Source organism: Delphinus delphis, chromosome 10, assembly GCF_949987515.2.
Source record: "Delphinus delphis chromosome 10, mDelDel1.2, whole genome shotgun sequence".
Taxonomy (NCBI): domain Eukaryota; kingdom Metazoa; phylum Chordata; class Mammalia; order Artiodactyla; family Delphinidae; genus Delphinus; species Delphinus delphis.
In genome coordinates, this window is record NC_082692.2 from 23,260,725 (window position 1) to 23,280,163 (window position 19,439).

Sequence of the window (19,439 nt, forward strand, 5' to 3'; positions counted from 1 at the left end):
GGCGCTGTCCATTTGTTACGTGCGCGCGCTTAAGCAGTAGGGGGTTGTGGTGGCCCCTATAAATGCCTGAAAAAAAATTATCAGGTGGCACTCTTCGACTGCCTCGAGAGCGGCTTTAAACAGTTATATGGATCTTGGAGTTTGGAGACTGGGGATTGTGCATCGCTAATCTATGTTAAAATCTTGGCCGGCAGAGAATTTGAGGCGGCACTGTCCTGGCCACCTAGAATACTGTCTTCCTCTTACCGTCGTCCTCGTTGCGCCACTCCTTCGGCGCTTCCGGAAGTCACCCTTTCCATAGGCGGTTGGAGGCGGCTCTCGAGCTGATTTGCGTGCGGTGGCGTCGTTGGGTTTGACCTCAGTTTTGCCCGGTGGGCGTTTTGTGGCGCCATGTTCTTCCCCGGCGGTGTGCGGCCGAGGGGACACACCATGTTTTGGAGAAGCTAAGGATTTACTGCCTTTCAGGACTTTTGTCTAAAAAAGGACGCCTCCGAGTTTGGGAATTGGGAGCAAATAGAGTTACACTGGACCGAAACACAAGACTCTGACCCTGGGGAATTGAAAGGGCCGCCTAAGAGCTTCTGCGGGCCGGAGGTCCGGGGAGATTATCGTCCCTCTGTCCTCTTCTCGCCCAGCCCCTCGGGCAGGGGCCTGGGCCACCCGGTGCTGCCAGTGTGCCTGCCTGTGGTGCCCACCCTTTCTGGGATTCGTAGTTTATACTTAAGTCCCAGTACTGTTTCAATTAAGAGTTCTAGTAAGCACCTGGACATGAGCCCCTAGTTTGTGCCAGCCAGTTTGCTGAGGGTTTCACGTACTGTCATATTTAAAAGGCTTTCAACATCTGAGATAAGTATTACATCCACTTTACAGGTGAGTACACCTAGGCGAATGTCAGTGGCAGAACTGACAAATTGAGGCCTACCACACTCCCTTGGGTCAATCACTTCTACTTTACTGCCACAATAACTTGTATCTTAGTTTTTTTTATTAAAAATGTCAAATATTAGCCCAAAACAGTAATAATGAACCCTCATATACACATCATCCAAAGTTTATTCTTTTATTAATTAATTTATTTTTGCTGTGTTGGGTCTTCGTTTCTGTGCGAGGGCTTTCTCTAGTTGTGGCAAGCGGGGGCCACTCTTCGTCGCGGTGCGCGGGCCTCTCACTATCACGGCCTCTCCAAAGTTTATTCTTTTAACTAAATTGCAAGCCCATAGCAAGCCTCACCTCTCAGAACAAACCTTTATGGCAGTCTGTGGGTTATAAACAATTTATAAAAGAAGCTCCACACCTTCCATTACATTAACTGCCCCACCCACTTGGCACTCACTATGCAATGAGTGGCTCTTGACAATTCTTTCCCTACCTTCTGCTACTTGAGAACTTAATGCCCACCAGAGACTAATAAGTACTTTACAAACACTACTATTAATTATAGCGAATATTTATTTTGGACTTCTGTGCAGGCCTTTGCTATGGGCTTATATGTGCATTAGCTCTTTTAGTCCTATGAGATGGATGATTTGCTCATTTTACAGATGAAAAAACAGGCATAAAGGTTAATAAAGTTATCCAAGATCGATAAGTAGAGTTAAGGGTTTGGACCCACTCTGCCTGACACCACTGTCTGTTCTCTTTAACCACTAGATTATGTAGTCTCTTACTTATAAACATTGAGTGAATGAACTCATGTGTCAGCAAACTTTTCTGGGGGGTGTACATATAGTTTCCCCAATTAACAACTTCAGAGAGAAAGCCTCCCATCCACCATGCTCCAGCACCTGGTTCATACCTGTTCTAAAGCACTTACCAGGTTGTACTGCAATGATTTGTTTATACAGCTAGTTTTCTGTAGACTAACTTCTTCAAGGCCAGGGACTGTGTCTTATTCATTGTTATGTTCCCAGGGCTTAGCCAGTTCCTGACCAACAGCTGGAACTCAAAAACTGTTTGCTAAGTGAGCGAATGAAAGAATCAATCCACTTCTCTTCAGTGCTGCACAGCACAGCAGATATCCCAGCTCAGATATGGGTTGAAAGACCACAGGCCTACCTGGAGGGCTCAGCTCTCTTAATTCCTGGGAGACCCTGGACATGCCAGGATGTATTGTGGAGTAGTTGCATTTAGAACATGGGGAGGAAGTCCCAAACACTGTAAGTAATCCAGGCTTGGGTTGGAAAACAAGGTTGAAGTTACTCATTAGCAGGTGAAAGGGTCAAGGGTCGAGGCAAGGGGGCTGGAAGCAGAGTGGACTGAGCAGCCAGTCCACGAGGCAAGGGGGAGAGCAGTTAAGGCACCAGCCACTCCACGCAGACCCCCAGCTCCCTCCTGCCTGAAGATGTTCCACCAAATTTGGGCAGCTCTACTCTACCTCTATGGCATTCTCCTTAACTCCATCTACCAGTGCCCTGAGCACAGTCAGCTGACAACTGAAGGACTAGATGGGAAAGAGGTATGGACTGAGAATGTGGGAAGCTTTGCCGGGTTGGGGGTTGGGGGGCCCTTGAGAAGTGGCCTAGGATGACCAAAAAGCCACACTGGGAAAGGAAGGGAGGAAGAGGGTATGGGTGTTGTGATGATGAAAGCAAGAAGTAAAAAAAATATTAGTACTGTGGCCATCAATGTGAAGACATGTAGAATTGGGAGGTGGGGTTTACTGAGGAGGGGCAAAGAGGAAAAGTCATTTAATGACTCCTTGTCATGGATCCAACCCTCAGTTGGAAAAAGGCAGCCAACACCTTCACCCCTAAGCATTGTCATTCTGACTGATGAAGAGGTTGGATGGATTCTGTAGTGAGACCCACCTTCTTCTGCTCCCCTCGTTGTCTCTCCAGTTCCCAGAGCCCCATCTGGGCCGGTGGTACTTTATCGCAGGGGCAGCTCCCACCAAGGAGGAGTTGGCGACTTTTGACCCTGTGGACAACATTGTCTTCAACATGGCCGTGGGCTCTGCCCCCATGCAGCTCCAGCTTCGAGCTACCATCCGCACGTGAGTGGTGAGGAGGCAGAGGCAGCAGTAGGTACAGTCTCTGCCTAAAGTGTGAGCACCCACCCACAAAGAGCTGGGCTCTTTGGCATATCCATTATTCTTGGTCCACTTGAGTTCAACAGCTCTATTAGTTTCCCTCCGGAGAGATAGGGACCTAACCATCCCTTGGTAGCTTGAAACCCAAGGGGAGCCAGGCTTCAAGAGGAAGTAAGATGAAGTAAACAGAGGCTGGTACTGAGCGGTTGAGGTGTCACTCAGTCTTTCTTCCTTGTCACCACCACCTCTGCAGGAAAAATGGGCTCTGTGCGCCCCGGAAATGGATCTACCACCTGTCTGAGGGGAGCACAGATCTCAGAACCGAAGGTTGGTTCTCTCCAGCCCTCAGTCTCCTCAAGCCCCCTGGGCTTGCTTGCTTCTGTACCTCAGTCCTCACACTTGCCCCACCCACCCCGACAGGCCGCCCTGACATGAAGACCAAGCTCTTCTCCAGCGCATGCCCAGGCGGAATCATGCTGAAAGAGACAGGCCAGGGTTACCAGCGCTTCCTCCTCTACAGTGAGTGAGGGTGCCAGGCAGGAAGCGCTGGGGGGAAGCGGGAGCCGGGGGGCAAGAGAGCCCCTTTCTCTGGGCTCCGTGACATCATCTCAGGAAGGGCTGCGTGCTTCCGTGAGGGCCTCAGCAGGGGCGGTGCTGAGAAGCACGGGCTTTCACGGGCCTTGCCTTGCTCTTCCAGATCGCTCACCACACCCTCCCGAGAAGTGTGTGGAGGAATTCCAGTCCCTGACCTCCTGCCTCGACTTTAAGGCCTTCTTACTGACTCCCAGGAATCAAGGTGAGGGGGTAGAGTCCAACAGAAAACAACTAGGACTCACCAAGTCTTCTGTGAGTGCTGGATGAAAGGGACTCAAGTGATGTCACCAGAGGGCATGGCCAAAGGCCAACATCATCACATTGGCTGTGTTGACACTTCCATTTGTGTCACAGACTGCAATGGCACCACAGGGAGCCAGGATGGGCTCTGGGATACTCAAGAGAGGTTTCTAAGTTTGCAGTGGATAAAAGGGGCAGAGGGTCAGACAGGGGGCAGAGGTCTGTAGGGAAAAAAGCCCTCAGAGACCCGGTCTCTGACATGGGGGAATGAGGGAGTACATTCTTCCTCATCCCATTACCATCAACCTTGCCTCTCTCCCTGGGTCTCCTTCCTTTTCATCCTCTTTTTTTCTCCCTCCTCCCACCAGAGACCTGTGAGCTGTCCAGTAACTGACCTGTGGCTTCATCTGTGCCCCCCAGATGGATACAGTAGGAACTGAGATTGTGGTGGGGGGAGAAGCTGGAGACTCTTAACTCCCTTTCAAGAATAAAGATGATTTTTCAATCCTCATCTCATTTGGGGGTTTGTCTCCCAACATCAGTCCCACTCCCCCCATTTCAGTACTCCCTCTGGACCTTCTACCACCTAAGCCCCCAGCTGGACGGCGTCAGGAAGGACACTGAGTGACAGTAACTCTCACTTTTAGTGGTGTATTTAGGATTTGGTGTGACACATTTATTGCTGAGTGAGCAAAGCCAACCCCCCAGTGGGGTCTGCAAACTCCAGTGCTCCCCATACTGCCTATGAGCCAGCCCTTCTGAGCTGGCCCTCCTGCCAACACTGCCAGCACCATCCCCACTCCCTCTGGCTGCTAGGAACACCCAGATCCCCCCTGCAGGCTCCCCATCACCTGTGGGAACCCCATCCAGACCCCCAATCCACCTACCTAGCAGTGCCACTCTTTCCCAGATAGCACAGATCCCAGGATCCACAGGATCCCTTGAGTCTCTGAACCACCCTCTCACCCCACCCAGAGGTCTGTCTGTCTTGCCTCTAGTCTCCTCCACCCCTGGAGAGTTTTGAAAGGTAGAGAAGACCCTTTAGTCTTTATTCTCCACCACCACACTTTTTTTTTTTTTTTTTTTTTGGTTTTTAAAAAGCGGAGGTGGGAAAAAAAAAAACTGGAAGTGGGAGAAATGTAAAAGCAAAAATTAACAACAGCTGGTGAATTCAAGGCCAATGCCCCCACTGTCCATAAACACACAGACACCCTAAACAGCTCTCCTGTGTGTGAAGGGGGGCAGGGCCTCTGTGCCCTCGTACTCTGGGGTTTCTGCCCCATCCCTGAGGTCCCTGTGCTTACAATGTGGATCGTGCCCCCACACTATCTTCACCCTTGCTCCCAACCCACTGAGGGTGGGACGCTGGGCCACACCCCACCCCGTGGTCACAGCCTCTTTCCTGGGTCTCCCCTCTGCTCCTCACCCTCCCTCCCCAACTTCTCGCCCTCCAAGTCAGTGGCCTCCCCATCCCCACTGGGCTCCCGGAGGCTGACAGCCAGCACCAGGGCCTGTAGAAGACCAAAGAGGCAGGCAAAGTGCAGGGGGTGAGCGGTAAGTAGGCTCAGCACGGCATGGAGCCCATGCAGGGCAGCCAGGAAGGACAGTAGCCCATGCAGCCAGAGGCCCAGCGGTCCACGCAGGCCCAACGCGTCCAAGGCTGCCCGCAAGGGCCTTGAGCACAGCCCTAGCAGGGCTGAGGCCAGGAGCTCCAGCAGGTGCAGGGTCAGGTTGGTGGAGATCTGCAGACACTCCTCTGGGTCCCCCAGGTACTGGTAGGGAGCCCCTGCTCCCCCACCTGTTTCCCCCCGCAGCCAGCCCAGCAGCTTCTGACGCTGGCCAGGCTTCTCCGCTGGGGCTTCAAGCCCAGGGGGGCTCAGTCCCTCTTCAGGGGACACACCAGGCTTCTTGGTGCCACCTGAGTCCACAGGATCCCATCCTGGTTTGAGAATGGTCTCTCCAGCCTCCAATCTCCCAGACTCTTGAGTGCTAGAGACAGTCTCATCCCACTTGAGAGAATCCATTTTTTTGCACCCCAGTTGCTCAACTTGGGACTCCCTGCTTGGTTCTGGAGCAGCCCCAGAGCTCCCCTGTGCACCTGAGTCCTTGGTCTTGGGAGGCCCCAGATCTCCCATGGTTTCTGGGGCACTGTCCCAGTCACTCCCTGAATTCTCAGAGGAGCTGTCCATCCGTCTGGGTTCTGGGGCGGGCAGGTCAGGCCTCGTTGATTTCCAGCGGCCCCAGGGGCGAGGTAGCCAGCCACCAAGCTGTCGCAGGAACATGGTTGGGGTGTGTAATGAGCCCCCAAATTCTGGGGCTGCTTCCTGGCACTGCTTAGACGCTCAGGTTTGGGGGCTGAGGGTTTCCTCAGAAGCCACAGTCTGTTCAGGCTCAGAAGAACAGGTATCTGCTGGTGAGTCCTACTCTGAATTCAGAAGTGGCTCCCCACTTCCCTGGATGGTCATGCAGCCTCAAGTGTGTCAAGCGGCTTGTTTCCTTTACAGTTTTGAGGTAAAGGAAGGCACATCCAAGTTCATTCACCACCACCACCCAGCACACAAGATTCCAAAAGTCTCAGGATCTGACAAAGCCTGGGTCACCCCCACAGTGTCCTCCCTGTTTTCCAGGTTTATTTCCCAGCAGGCAGCACCCCAAGTTTCACTCACCAAGCCTACGTCCCAAGGTGCCCCAGCAACTGGGGAGGAGGTTCTCCCAAGAAGGAAGGAAGGAAGGAAGGTGGCCCTGGGTCCTAGGTGCTCCGGAGCGGGAGAGTCCTGAACTGCTGCCCTAAGGCAGCTCAGGAAGAAGTCTCTTGTTAGGTGAGTGAGGGAAGAGGTATCCGGCAAACTCCAGCCAGCAACGTTCGTCCCTTGATTCAGAGGGCTATGAACCCTATAAAGTGGCCCCACCGGCCCCTGAGCACGCAGCTGAGACTCGGTCTCCGCGAGGTCAGGCCGGAGATGTCCTCGGAGATCCCGGTTGCCAGGCAAAGCGCGGGCCTGCCTGGGGAGCCAGGCGTCCAGGCGCTGCAGCCCCTCCCGGGCCCAGCGTCCGGGCCGCGGCCTCGCGGATCCGCCCGGAGCCGCAGAGCCCGGAAGCAGCTGCACCGGGACTAGAGGGACAGGCGGAGGCGGGGCCCGCAGCTCGCGGGGCGGACCCTGCCGATCCACCACCGCCCCGCGCCCGCGCTGCTTGTGCGCGCCATCAGTGCGCACCTGGCCGTACCGCGGGGCGCAGAGTCAAGATCACGGGGACCCAACGCCTGAATGTAAACCCAGCTTTCCCTTTTCGTCGTCTAGAGCCCCCGTGACGCCAGTGTTCCCTTAAACTCGCCCGCCCCCTTTAGTCCCCTTTTCTTGTTTATGATTTCATGAAAGGATTTTCCGGAAAAGAAAGCTGAGAGGAGGCTTGGGACTTGAGTAGCCCTTCCTTGCTCCTCCATGCACGTATTTTACCTCTTGGATTTGACGACAGTGAGCGCTTCATGTGCCTGGCACCTAGTATGAGCAGCACAAGGGAGGCGCGGGAGACGAAGTGTGGGAAGGGCAAGTGTAGACAAATAGGATGTGCTTCCTGCCCTCAGGAGTTTTCAGGTATCAAAATGAACAACCTTGGCTTAAAGTGTGTATTTGGGAGGCCAGAGTTCTGGTCCCAGTTTCAGCTAATAGCCTACAGGCTGCATAATCTTAGGCCCTCCTATCACACTGGCCTCTTCCTGCAAGACCCTACCCACTCTCATCACCTCTGAGCCTTCCCTGACCTCCTCTATCACCATGCATTGTATTTGATCACATCCTGTCTCCTCCAGCTGTGAGCAACCTGAAGACTGGGAAAGTCTCTTACTCCCTATTCTTAGCACATAGTATATGAACTTTGTTTGTGAAATCAATGATTGAATTGAGTGGGCAAGGGATGGAGTGGGCAGGGGATGCCTTCTGAGGGAAGTTAGACTTGCATAGAGATGGGCAATTCCTGGTTCAGGGATTGAAAAAATAGGTGGGGCACTCTGGGCAGCGGCTGGGACTAGGAGCGAACCAGACTGGCAGGGAGGTGACCCTATCATACCACCTAGCAGAGCTGCTGCCTCTTCTGGCTCAGGTAGAATTTCATGTGGCCCCCAGCCTGTTTGGCTTCCCTGCAACAGCTTCCAGAAAAGTGAATAAAACACCAAAGAGGGGGAAAAGCTTGATTTATTTCTCAACTCTCAGCCTCTTTTCTCCCACAGGCAGAGTCCACTGATCAAAACCTGAAGGTCTGGAACCTGGGCAGGCCCCAGGAAGTAGAAGCCCAAGTGCCTAGGTCAGGGGCCCAAGTTCAGACTTCAGCAGCAGACCAGGGTCAGAACTTGCCAAGTCAGAACTCAAGGTTCATGTATGTCCTCAGATCCCGCTCCCAGGCCCTGTCCTTCTCCTCCTGCCTTCTCTCCTCCTTCCAGTTCAGTGTGGTCACCCTAGGGGCTCTCTCCCTCCCAGCCACTGCCCGTGTATCCCGAGCTGGGAAATGTGTAACTCGGGGTTGGGGTGCTGATCTGTAGCCTAATCCTTCCTGGTCCCTCTTGAGGACAGTGGGGATGGGACTGGCACGGCCCTCGCCCCGGGGTCCCAGCCCCATTCCAGGCTCCCAGCCCCCCCTCAGCAGCAGCCTGAAGCCTGGGCTGGAGGTAGGCACCCCAAGGGGCAGGTTGCGGGGCTGGAGATCCTGGGACAATGACAGCAGGTGAGCAGTGGAGGTACGGTGGTTAGAGTCTTGGAAGTGGGCATCACAAGCCTCACAGTACTGGGGGGAGGGGGATCGGGACCTGCAGAGAAAAAAAAGAAAGGGTTAAGGGCAGCGCAAGGGTTTAGGCCTCAGAGGTGGGTGGCAGGGTGGGACAGGGTCCTTCCAGTATTTCTGCTGAGGAACAAATTGCCTTCCTCCCCACTTAGCAACGAGGGACCCAAAGGGGAATAGCTGGGAGAAGAGAAGGTTAAAAGGCCTCACAAGGCTCTTGGGTGAGGGAGGATTAATAATAATTACTATAGTTAATGTTTGTATAGTGCTTATTATGCTACAAGCATTGTTCTAGCACTTTACATATATTAACCCATTTACTACTAACAACGCTTTGAGAAAGGTGCTCTTATTGCCCCATTTCTTAGATGAGGAAACTGATGCACATGGACATTAGGTTGCTCGCCCAAGTAAGTAGTCAGGATTTAAACCCAGGAGTGGGTAAACACAGGAATATAGCAAACATTTTATAATGACTTTAAATGGACTGTAACCTTTAAAAATTGTGAATCACTAATATTGTATAGCTGTAATTTATATAGTATTATACATGAACTATGCTTCAATAAAAAAATAAAATACAAAATTAAAAACTAAATAAATACATAAATTTTTTAAATACAAAAAAATAAACCCAGGGAGCTCATGTCCGTAACCAGACTGCCTTACTAGCCTACACTAGAGGACAGGGGAGAGAACCAACCCTCCAGCTCTGTTCTGGGGCCTCTAGTGTGGAGTAGCTGGGAAGGAAAGAACACAACGGAAGATAAGGCTTCCCCTCACCGGTTCTCTGGACTCCTCGTCTCTCTGGGGCCCTCTCTGACCATGCGGGCCACCTCAGGGAAGCCCGCTTCTTCTGCCAGCTGAGCAGCATCCCTGCCACCCAGCTCGCAGACCCCCACCCAGGCAGCCCCACGGCCCAGGAGATAGCGCACAGCTGCCCCCTGGCCTGCTCGGGCCGCACACATCAGGGGGGTCCACCAGAAAGCATCTCGAGCGTTGATATTCCCCCCAGCTCCCCCTGCCTCATGGGGATCCAACAGTCTTTTTAGTTTTGCCACATCCCCCTCCTGGGCTGCCCTCAGTATCCGGTGGGTCATCTTGTCCTCTGCCCCAAGGGATCTCCTTTGTCCATGTCCTCCTGATACTCCTGCTGCAGCTTCCTTCATCATTCTTCTTCTCTTCCTCTTTCTCTTACTGGCAGACTCAGGCTGAGCCCTCTGGGGTTCACGAGTGCTGCTCTGATCCCCAGTCAAGGCTTCGTAGAAAGCCCGGGCTGCAGCCCCATCCAGGGTGGGCTTCAGCTCTTCAGGCTGTGACTGCAATTGCCCATCTTTCCAGAGATCACTGGGGTCAGTGGCTCGGGTAAAGTTAATGAGGGTGGCCCTGGACATGGCTTTTGGGAGATCTGGGAAAATGAGACTAGGCAGGGGGAGGATGAGACGAGGAAGCCAAGTCCCTGGTGGTCCTGCAGTGACCAGAGCCACCTCCAGACACCTGCTGGGAGAAGGAAAAGTATCCTTAGCGTCAAAAATCCCCTCCTAACCCAAAAGTGACCCCACAACCTAGGACCCTGCAGGGCCTGAGGACCAGAGATCATGTGGAAAAACAGGAAATCCTACAGTAACAGACCATGCCCCTTAGTAAAGGTTAACAAAGAAGTCTCCATAAGACAGCTGCCCAGAGGTCCTGCGCTCCGCCCCCACTCCCATCCTCATCAACAATAAATAATAGCCTCTCTGAGGCTACTTTACCACCGCGTAAGACATACCGTTAAGAAAAACAATCAGCCTGGCTCTTTAAATCGTCCTCGATCCTATTTCGGGTAACGTCTTCTCAAACAAAAACAGACTTGACACTTCTCCGGAAGCAGGAAGCAGATTTAAGGGAGAGGTTCCAGTCTGTGTTGTTTCGTAGCTTCTGTACTGCAAAATGACACTACTCTAAGCAAAGGAATCGACAGAGTCACACGATACAAAGACGCATGCGTGGCTTGAGGGGGACAATTACTCGAGGGCGCAGGCGCGCGCAAGCGCCGGGGCTGTTTCCCGCCTTGGAATCGTTCCAGTAGCATACCGCAACGCAGCACGTGCCCAAGTAGCGCGAGGACCGAGAAAGATCCGTCGGTTGGTGTGCTGCTTTTACATAACGCCCCCACAATACCCTTCGCCTCCCTCAAGGTGGCCCCCGCTCCGAGCTCATTTTCTGTCCCTGGGAAACCATTCTCGGGCTTAAGAAAGGCCCTGAGGTGGAGAATGCCCAGAAACCGTGAAAAGAAATAACGTCTCACAGCCCCTCACCATTACTCTGACCTGGGTTCGAAGGTCACACTTAGCGCCTGCAGCAGCGCCGTTCAAGCCCTAAGAGGAAATGCAGAAGTACAAGGGAACAAGCAGCAGAATGGCTGTCGCCACCTCAGGTTAGCGCACGGGGCAGTCCTGGTTCTGTCGCCGTTCAGTTCAGCCCAGTACACCCTACCCAGGTCCGTCAGCACGGAACCCGGCCTCACCTCCCGCCTCCGGAGCCCAAACCCCGGGGTGAAGTATGGGCCCCTTCGGGGGTCTCCTTGGCGAGCTGACTCGGGCAAGGAGCCCGACAGGCGATAAGGACCAGACTGGCTGGAGCGGATGAGGTCAATGCCCTGGGAAGCGTAGCCGCGCCGGGGCCTGAGGCTCGCTGTGCGAGGGGAGCGGCAGGAAACGACACCGGCAACCGTGTTCCTCTCCCCGCCCTTCTCGACCCCACGGTTCCGGGAATCACACGACTATATTCCCCAGGCTCCCTGGCCCAGACGCGATACTGACTTTCCGCTTCCGGTTGAGCCTAGCCGCCCCTTGCTGCGCCCCGCCCCCGAGCGTCTCCCTCAGGAGCCTCGCGACACCAGGGTCGTGCGCGGGTCATCCTGGGATTCGTAGTTCGGCTTTCCCTAGTTTCGCCAGTTTCTCCCTACCGGGGACTCCATTTCCCGGCGTCCATCGCGGCTCCCAACGCTAAGCACTTGCGCGTTGCCCTCTTCCCCACCCTCCCCAATTTCCACTCCCCCCCACCCCACTTCGCCTACCGCGGTCTTGTCCGCGCCCTACGTTGTAGCGGTCCCCGCGGTTCCTTGGAAGCAGAAACTCCCCTTTCCCCCCCCGTCCCCCGGTCCCAGTCCCCGTCCAGTCGGTGAGTCTGGGGTCGTCCCCGCGCCGTGTCCCCTGTCCCTGGGCGCGGCACATGGGGTCTCCCCGCCTTGATATGGGGGTGGGGAAGGAAGTGACCTGGTCCGGCACCGAGGGAGGGAGAGGTGGCCAAAAGGGTGGAGGCGGGATGTGGGGACTCCCATGAAAGGAACCTGAGGGCCACCCCCAGGCCATGAGAAAAGGAGGGGCTCGGCTCTTATTGGAAAGGATAAACTTCGGAACGCTTGGGAATGGGGCCGGGAACACGCGGAGACTTGCGCGGGTAGGGAGCCTGAGCCGCGGGCCCTGCCGGAGTTGACGCGGAGGAGAGAGGGGCCTGGCCTTCGGGAGCGTCAGGGATGTGGGTAGGACTAGTGGGTCAAGACCTGTCGGTTTCTCACAAGTGGTGGGACCCCAAAGAATTTATCTAGTCTCAGAGAAAAGGGGCCGAGATGTGAATAAGAGGAGCTAGAGAGACGTGCTCCAGGTTCGGATCCTTTAAGAAAGGGTTGCCCCAAATTCTTCCATGGTTGGAGGGCAAAGTGTGGAAGGAGGGAGGATATCAGAGGCAGGGAGGGAGAGCTTACCCTTACACTCCTCTTTCTTTAGCTTACGTGAAGATGAGCAGCTCAGAGGAGGTGTCCTGGATTTCCTGGTTCTGTGGACTTCGTGGCAATGAATTCTTCTGTGAAGTGAGTTCTTCTCAAACCCCCTATCCATCTCCACATATAATCTGGCTAAATAAAAAATTCTCCCGCATATTCAGCTTCCACACACTTCTTTCACAGGCTTACGTAAAAACTCTTTCTCGTCAAGGAAGAGTCCCCTTAGTAACTCCCTCACTAACTTGTGGTGAAGGGGCGAGACGGGGGCCCCAAGTCAGCCCTGACATTCTCCAGCAGTATAACGTTGGACACGTCAACCTGTGTATTTTCTTTTTTATTACCACAGTGGTACTGGTAGTGGTAGTACCTATCTTTTGTGGCTGTTAGGACTAAAATAGTTCCTACTAAAACGTTCTGTAACGTGTAAAGCTGTGTGTTAACATAAGGGATTGTAACTGCCTTCAGAATCCAAGCTGTTGAGCCTCCACCTTCCTCAGAGAGCCAGCTGGCCCTAAGGAGAGGCCAAAACTGAGATGGGAAGCAGGAATAGGAACAAGGATCATGAAAGGAATGTCTCTCTAAGACGGGGTTTGCTGTACCTGTTTATCCTTGGAAAAGAAAATCCGAAGCTTCTATGGGTGGGCGGTACATGTGAGCTGGGGAGAGAGACTCAAGTACTTCTGCTGAGTTGGGAGTGCGGAACAAAGGGAACAGAAGCAGTTGTGTTGAGGATAAGGCACCAGTTGGAGCAACTTGCCCAGGTCAAAGCTGAGGATTCTGTTGTGGGTTTCCTTTTGACTTCATGTCCCGACAGGTGGATGAAGATTATATCCAGGACAAATTCAATCTCACTGGACTCAATGAGCAGGTGCCTCACTATCGACAAGCTTTAGACATGATCTTGGACCTGGAGCCTGGTGAGACACCCTCAGGGTTGTTTTGTGTGTGTATGCTTTTTTTCCTTTTTAAATTCTGTTTATCTGCTTCTTGAATTTCTAAATTTCCTTTTGGTTCTCTGACCCCCTTAACCCAAAGTCTTCTACTTCATTTTGATTCCCTACCTCACTCTTGCTTAGTTTTGTGACTTAACACCACTCATTCCCATACTCTGATCCTGTTAACTTAGCGCTATTCCATAATGCCCATTTTTCCATGAGTCTTATTTTCTGCTGCTTTTCCCTGCCTTGCACCTTCCAGGCTAGAGTTTTGTCTTCTGTGGAGACATCTTTGCGTTTGTGTATCGAGGGAGAGAAGGGAGCAGAGGCTGAGAGGGATGGAAAGAAGGCAGAGCTGCCTTGGGTTGGTGGAAGGGTCAGAGGCCCAGGTTTCTGGGTCAAATGCCCAGGCCGTGGGTGTGGTGAGGCTCAGAGTTGGGTGCTGGGCTAACTGAGTAACCAGCAGCCCCTGGGGATGGGCAGGGCACCCAAAATAGCTGTAAGACAAGTGGTTGCATTTGGTTGGGCCATGTTTCAGATGAGGAGCTGGAAGACAACCCCAACCAGAGTGACCTGATTGAGCAGGCAGCTGAAATGCTCTATGGATTGATCCACGCCCGCTATATCCTCACCAACCGTGGCATCGCCCAGATGGTGAGGCCTCTCTACTCCCAGTTGGCTCCTTCGCAGGCAACAAGGGAAACAGTTTCCTGCAGCAAGAAGTCACTTGTTTCAACCTTATCAAGGAATCTAGCTTAGAAGAGGGAAATAAACCCCAGAACCTAGGCTTAGGGATTAAAACCTGATTGAGGGTATGCTAAAGGGGGTGTTTTCAGGGAGGGAGATGTGACCTTGGGCAGGAAGTTGTAGACCGCCTCTTCCTCAGAGAATAAGCAGCGAATGGCTCTGATGGTCTGCAGCCTGCCTAACTGGAGGAAGGGAAGCAGAGGAGTCTTGAGGGCCCATCTGAGCCAGAAAAGGGGTCTCTGGACAGCGAGAGACAGGAGGAGTTGGGGACAGAGTGACGTGGGTTGGGCTGAGGAGGGGGTTGTCTCTTCTCTTCATACCTATCCAGCAACCCCTTCCATTTTATTCACTGCAGTTGGAAAAGTACCAGCAGGGAGACTTTGGCTACTGTCCCCGTGTGTACTGTGAGAACCAGCCAATGCTTCCCATCGGTGAGTGTTGGAAAAGGGAAAGAAGGGCCACATAAAATGGCAGGTCCACTGGGAAGGAGTTGGGGCTCAGCAAGTTGGGGCCTGAGTCCAGGAGGGAGGTTGGGCAGGCTTGGGTTACCTGGCCTGCTGAGTCTGGCTGTCTCCCAGGCCTTTCGGACATCCCAGGTGAGGCCATGGTGAAGCTCTACTGCCCCAAGTGCATGGACGTGTACACACCCAAGTCATCGAGGCACCACCACACGGATGGCGCCTACTTCGGCACCGGTTTCCCTCACATGCTCTTCATGGTGCACCCCGAGTACCGGCCCAAGAGGCCCGCCAACCAGTTTGTGCCCAGGTGGGGAGCAGGGACAGAGTCACCAAGGGTCAAAGGAAAGGGCCGGGGTCCCCCAGAAAGAAGGGAGGACAAGGACAGGGCATGGTCTGTTCTTGACACCTACTTCTCCCAAAGCCAGGGCTTTTCCCTGCTGAGTGACCTTGGGAAAGTTGTGTGATCATCTATGCCTCAGTTCCGTTATCCATGAAGTGGGGATGGTGACATGCCTGACAGTGTGTTTTTAAATGTATGAATCGCTTAAAGTAATGTTTGTCACTTGAAGCAACATTTAAACAGTAGCTAACCTTGTTGTCTTCTTGGGTGTTCAGCCTTCTGCCAGGAAATCCTCAGAGCCACGGTTCAAGTGTGGTTTATCTTCCTGGAGTACCATTTTTACTCTTGTGTAGAGAAGGAAAGTTCAGCTTTATATTGAAACAAGTACTGACGTGTGTGCTTGTGCGTGTGTACACACGTGTACGTCCTAGAATTTGAGTTTTAATGGATATTTAAAATAAATTTCCAAATATTCTTGAGAGAAGAAGTTTGGGAACCTCTGCCCTTCAGTACTGAGCAGGCCCATGAAAGAGCTGGGGTGGGGAGGCAGGAATGCTGGCCACAGGCAGGGCCAGGATGGGGCTCACACTGCTGCCTCTCTGACCTCTGCCCTGACCCAGGCTCTACGGTTTCAAGATCCATCCGATGGCCTACCAGCTGCAGCTCCAAGCGGCCAGCAACTTCAAGAGTCCAGTCAAGACGATTCGCTGATTCCCCACCCCACCTGTCCCCAGTCTTTGACACTTTCATTCCTTTGCTGCCACCCTTTCATGAACCCTCTATGGTTTTTAGTTTAAATTAAAGGAGTCATTATTGTGGTGGGAATATGAAATAAAGTGGAAGAAAAGGCCGTGGGCTGATTTGCTGGTGCTTGGGGTTGGGGAAGGGAGGGTAATGGTGTGCTGAACCCCAGGAGCTCTCCTGGCCCCGCCCCCCCTCCTCAGCTTGAAATCCAGCACAGATTTGTGCCCAGTGGATTTGGGTGATGTTTTTAGTAGGAAAGTGGAGTTGTAGAATTGGGTGTGGGGATGTGCAAAGATCACAAAAGACTCAAAAATCAAATTTCAAAGATTAGAGAAATATTCTTTTTGGGCCACCTGTGGTCGTCTGTTTATACTCTAGGGAGTGCAGTCAACAACACTTTGAGTTTGGGTTTTACAGGGAAAGTGGTCCCAAAATAAACAACTGTAAGGGGTGGGGAAAGGAGGGGCAGGGTCCAGAACTGCTGTTGTGTGGTGTCTGCCTGCCCCCTGCTGGGGAGCTGAGACATGCGCATCTCAGAAGGATGGGGGGCACTGGCTTCCTGGCTAAGGTTTCTCCCAGAACAATAGGGACTGACCCTATTGTGTGGGAAGGATAGCAGATGGTACCAGAGAAGGAAACATCCATGCACCCTTGAAAGGCACGCAGGACAAAGGTAGACTGCTGGATTGGGGCCCAGGTATTGCCCCTGTCTGGGCTACTGCTCCCACATTCAGGAACCAGACCTGGTGGGTGAGGACATGTCCCTCCTGCCAAGTTAATAGCTTCCTCCTCCAGTCAGGAATATAGCTCTGTACCTGCGGTAGCTCCTGCTCAGACTGCCTGTCAAAACTAGCCTGCAGTTCAGGCTTAAGGAGCATGGTCACAGGAAAGAGGGGTTTCAGAGCACCCCTGAGGGGCTTCCCCTCTCCCCAGAATTCCATGATGAAGGCCCATATGTTTGTAGGTGTGCTGGTCATGATGGGCTTCACAGTGGGAAAGGGTAAGTGGGACACGGGGGCAGGGAAGGAGGGGTGACTGAGTCCAGGGAGGGGATGGCTCTGGATGAGCGGGCTCCCTGCAGGGCAGGGAACTTGGAGTGAGCCAACACGGCCATTTCTCCTGTCTTCCACTTCCCCAGCTCTTGTTGCTGAAGTCCGGACCTGCCACCTCTGCCTCTTAGAAGATCCTACTATAGGATGCGTTTTAGGCTCAGAGAAGTGCACGATCAGCAGCTCATCCCCATGCATGGGGATCAGCATCTTTCATAGTGAGTCAAGTCCTAGGAAGGGGCTACTGGTAGGGCAGCCCATGGCTTGGTCTCCTCTTGTAGATGAAGGCTGCTTGGGGCCTGAGGTCTAAGGAGATGGAGGATCCTGGAGGGGGAGGGGTCTGGGCTTCTGTGGAGCCAGTTAAGCTAATTTTTCTGGCGCCTTCTGATGGAGTCTGGGATAGGAATTGGGTCTGGGTGAGGGATAGCGGAGTCTGTGAAAGGGGTGCCAGGTTTGGGGACTATGGGAGGCAGCAGTGGTTGTTAGCTGTCCCCTCTCTTCCAGATACCAAGGTTCGCTTCTTAATCCGGGGCTGTGGACAGCACAAGTCTTACCGGTGCCAAGAAAAACACCCCACCTACCTCCCAGAGTACTGGTACTACGCCCAGTGCTGCCAGTATGATTACTGCAACTCCTGGTACAGCCCCCAGCTCCAGAGCTCCCTCCCTGAGGCCCCTGAGGGGTCCCTGGCCCTGCCCCTGTCTGAGTCCCAGATCCAGTGGTTCTGCCAAGCCCTGAACCTCTCACTGCCCCTACCCAGCTTCCATGCTGAGAAGGAGCCTTCTGAAGGCCTGGACCCCCTGGCTGTCCTGCCCCTGAATCTGAGTTTGTCCATTGCTGACCTGCGCCGCATATACTGGTTCCTCAACAATTCAGGACTTTTGGTTCTTCCCTGGGCTAGGCTGTGACGTCTTACCCTTCCCAGATTTCACTCTGGTCCAGCGTCTCTCCCCTGACACCCCAGCATCATGTACTGCCCTCTCAGAACACTCACACTTTCTGGTCTGTGAGTTCTCAGTCTTCCTTTCCTTTGTACTTCCATCGTCTATATGGTTTTGGTTTAGTTTCCTCCCCAAAAAGCAGTTGGCACTGCACCCAGTGCCCTTCATCCACCTAGAAAATAATCTCAAATGTGAATTCTGCCTAGGCTGACCTGGGAAAGGCACAGTGGTTTCCTCATCCCTCTCCTATCATCTGAGTGGGATCATCCCCCCCCACCCCCCATCTTCCTGATCCCCTCTCAATCTGGCTATTTCCACCCCTGCACTTGTCTCTAAAACCTTGTGCCAGACTGACCTTGCATCAAGACGGGTGAGAGGCGGACTTTGTGCAGATTTCCTGACTGGGCACTCTGGTGTTCCTACCTCACTGTCTCCACCACCCTCACTCCCGCCTGGTCTCCTGCTTCCTTCTCTCATCTCTTGTCCCCATCTTTGACTTCCACAGCCCCACTTCACGTCCCTGAGTCCTGACACCCACTTGCACAGAATCCCAGGGAGAGGAGAAGATCTGTCCTCTGCTCCACATTCTCCAGTTTCCCTCCACAATAAACAAACTGGGCTAAGTCTGTGTCACATTGTTTATGGGGTCAGGCTCAGGTGTGGGCAGGTGTAAACAGGTTAAAGAAAGTTAACTGGGTGTGGGGTTCAAACAGGGTTGCAGAGCCCTGCCCACTCCACTTGGCCTTTGTGCTTCCTTATGGCCTGCCGCAAAGAGCCCACATCCATCCCACCCTCTGCTCAGCTAGAGATCAAAGTATGAGGATTGTGACTCCTGCCAGCCTTAAACATACCCTACAAAACCTAGAAAGTTAAACCCGGGTGATGTCAGGTTTTTCCACATAAGAAAGGAGGAAATACTCAACCATGAAAACTCAAGAGCAAACCAGAGGGCCCAGGTCTGCATCTCAGAGTTAACCTGGAGCTGAGGCACCTGCGTTCCTACCTATTCTCAGTTCTTTTCAGGATCCTGGGAGCCAGGACCCCCTCTGTGAGGGCCTAGGTGGAGGGGGTGGGAGAGTACAGAGAGCACACAGGTGGGGCTGCAGTGGTAGGGTCTTTCATTTTGAAAAACCGCAAGCATGCAGAAAGCAACCTTCCCCATACATTCAATAAACACTGGACACACTGCTCTGAGCCAGGCCCAGTATTAAGCAGCAAGACTTGCAGATGAGTACAGCCAGGTGTCCACCCTTCTGAATCTCACAACCCAGTGCTGGGATTATGAAACTTTTTTCTGAAAAGTAGTGCAGCTCTGTGGCTGGGAGGCCCAATCCCAGCTCCTCTGCCACTTAAGTAAGTTGGTCTCTGTGCCGAATTTTGGTCACCTGTCAAGTAGGGATAGTGCCTCAGGATTGAGAGAATGTGTGTCAACGTGTGCACAGAGATAGAAGTTAATGGACTCAAAAATAGACACGCCTTAGAGGCAAACATACACACAGATTTTGGTCTATTTAGTTTTAAACCTTTTTGGCCATACAGATGTTTGCGCACCATAAGGTGGGTTTTTGTAAACTACACACCTGTGTTACCACTCCCTGAGTTAGCATAAAGGCCTTTATCAACACCCAAAGCTGCCTTCATGCACCCTCCTAGACCCTCCTAAAATTCAGGGGTAGCCACTGTCCTGAATTTTGTCTGTGTGCTTGATAGAAACGACATCACAGCATACACTCTTCCTACACAACATTTTGCATGTATGTTAATAGATTTTTGTGGCCCCTTTAATGGCTTGTGCTCTGGTGGGAGAAACCATTTGTTTCTAGG

The 19,439-nt window shown here is 53.0% G+C and overlaps 5 protein-coding genes across 12 annotated transcripts; 3 read left to right on the forward strand and 2 right to left on the reverse strand.

The window, feature by feature from the left end:
* The first annotated feature begins 2,234 nt into the window (after positions 1–2,234).
* On the forward strand, positions 2,235–4,373 carry APOM (apolipoprotein M). The gene is made up of 6 exons (XM_060023299.2): positions 2,235–2,455; positions 2,838–2,992; positions 3,282–3,355; positions 3,449–3,547; positions 3,726–3,824; positions 4,231–4,373. The coding sequence occupies exons 1-6, from the start codon at positions 2,342–2,344 to the stop codon at positions 4,254–4,256; spliced, it is 567 nt and encodes a 188-aa protein (XP_059879282.1). The 5' UTR covers positions 2,235–2,341; the 3' UTR covers positions 4,257–4,373.
* Positions 4,374–4,499: 126 nt separating this feature from the next.
* On the reverse strand, positions 4,500–6,959 carry C10H6orf47 (chromosome 10 C6orf47 homolog). The gene has a single exon (XM_060023286.1). It carries the CDS (start codon positions 6,142–6,144, stop codon positions 5,251–5,253), a length of 894 nt encoding a protein of 297 aa, XP_059879269.1. The 5' UTR covers positions 6,145–6,959; the 3' UTR covers positions 4,500–5,250.
* Positions 6,960–7,928: 969 nt separating this feature from the next.
* Positions 7,929–11,413, reverse strand: GPANK1 (G-patch domain and ankyrin repeats 1). 6 transcript variants are annotated; one of them, XM_069541121.1, is made up of 4 exons: positions 10,945–11,413; positions 10,404–10,557; positions 9,416–10,132; positions 7,929–8,660 (listed from the first exon to the last, which is right to left on the reverse strand). In XM_069541121.1, exons 3-4 carry the CDS (start codon positions 10,024–10,026, stop codon positions 8,216–8,218), a joined length of 1,056 nt encoding a protein of 351 aa, XP_069397222.1. In that variant the 5' UTR covers positions 10,027–10,132; positions 10,404–10,557; positions 10,945–11,413; the 3' UTR covers positions 7,929–8,215. The 6 variants fall into 6 exon arrangements, with proteins under 6 accessions (XP_069397222.1, XP_059879266.1, XP_059879265.1 ...); XM_060023283.1 differs by having other exon boundaries at positions 7,930–8,660; positions 9,416–10,129; positions 10,404–10,552; positions 11,142–11,413; XM_060023282.1 differs by having other exon boundaries at positions 7,930–8,660; positions 9,416–10,129; positions 11,142–11,413.
* Positions 11,414–11,676: 263 nt separating this feature from the next.
* CSNK2B (casein kinase 2 beta) lies at positions 11,677–15,741 on the forward strand. Of its 3 annotated transcripts, none has more exons than XM_060021541.2 (7): positions 11,677–11,797; positions 12,403–12,485; positions 13,213–13,315; positions 13,872–13,987; positions 14,436–14,511; positions 14,659–14,848; positions 15,502–15,725. In XM_060021541.2, the coding sequence occupies exons 2-7, from the start codon at positions 12,414–12,416 to the stop codon at positions 15,590–15,592; spliced, it is 648 nt and encodes a 215-aa protein (XP_059877524.1). In that variant the 5' UTR covers positions 11,677–11,797; positions 12,403–12,413; the 3' UTR covers positions 15,593–15,725. The 3 variants fall into 3 exon arrangements, with proteins under 3 accessions (XP_059877524.1, XP_059877526.1, XP_059877525.1); XM_060021542.2 differs by lacking the exon at positions 11,677–11,797 and adding an exon at positions 11,934–12,076; XM_060021543.2 differs by lacking the exon at positions 14,659–14,848 and having other exon boundaries at positions 15,502–15,741.
* Positions 15,742–16,564: 823 nt separating this feature from the next.
* Positions 16,565–17,582, forward strand: LY6G5B (lymphocyte antigen 6 family member G5B). The gene is made up of 3 exons (XM_060023804.1): positions 16,565–16,625; positions 16,764–16,892; positions 17,179–17,582. The coding sequence occupies exons 1-3, from the start codon at positions 16,565–16,567 to the stop codon at positions 17,580–17,582; spliced, it is 594 nt and encodes a 197-aa protein (XP_059879787.1).
* Positions 17,583–19,439: the final 1,857 nt, after the last annotated feature.

Coding starts and splice junctions, on each gene's coding strand:
- APOM (XM_060023299.2), top strand. CDS start 2,342: ATGTTCCACCAAATTTGGGCAGCTCTACTCTACCTCTATGGCATTCTC. Junction 2,456..2,837: donor AAGGACTAGATGGGAAAGAG/GTATGGACTGAG, acceptor TTGTCTCTCCAG/TTCCCAGAGCCCCATCTGGG. Junction 3,548..3,725: donor CCAGCGCTTCCTCCTCTACA/GTGAGTGAGGGT, acceptor TTGCTCTTCCAG/ATCGCTCACCACACCCTCCC.
- C10H6orf47 (XM_060023286.1), bottom strand. CDS start 6,144: ATGTTCCTGCGACAGCTTGGTGGCTGGCTACCTCGCCCCTGGGGCCGC.
- GPANK1 (XM_069541121.1), bottom strand. CDS start 10,026: ATGTCCAGGGCCACCCTCATTAACTTTACCCGAGCCACTGACCCCAGT. Junction 8,661..9,415: donor ACGAGGAGTCCAGAGAACCG/GTGAGGGGAAGC, acceptor TTTTCTCTGCAG/GTCCCGATCCCCCTCCCCCC.
- CSNK2B (XM_060021541.2), top strand. CDS start 12,414: ATGAGCAGCTCAGAGGAGGTGTCCTGGATTTCCTGGTTCTGTGGACTT. Junction 12,486..13,212: donor GCAATGAATTCTTCTGTGAA/GTGAGTTCTTCT, acceptor ATGTCCCGACAG/GTGGATGAAGATTATATCCA. Junction 14,512..14,658: donor CCAGCCAATGCTTCCCATCG/GTGAGTGTTGGA, acceptor GCTGTCTCCCAG/GCCTTTCGGACATCCCAGGT.
- LY6G5B (XM_060023804.1), top strand. CDS start 16,565: ATGATGAAGGCCCATATGTTTGTAGGTGTGCTGGTCATGATGGGCTTC. Junction 16,626..16,763: donor GGGCTTCACAGTGGGAAAGG/GTAAGTGGGACA, acceptor CCACTTCCCCAG/CTCTTGTTGCTGAAGTCCGG. Junction 16,893..17,178: donor GGGGATCAGCATCTTTCATA/GTGAGTCAAGTC, acceptor CCTCTCTTCCAG/ATACCAAGGTTCGCTTCTTA.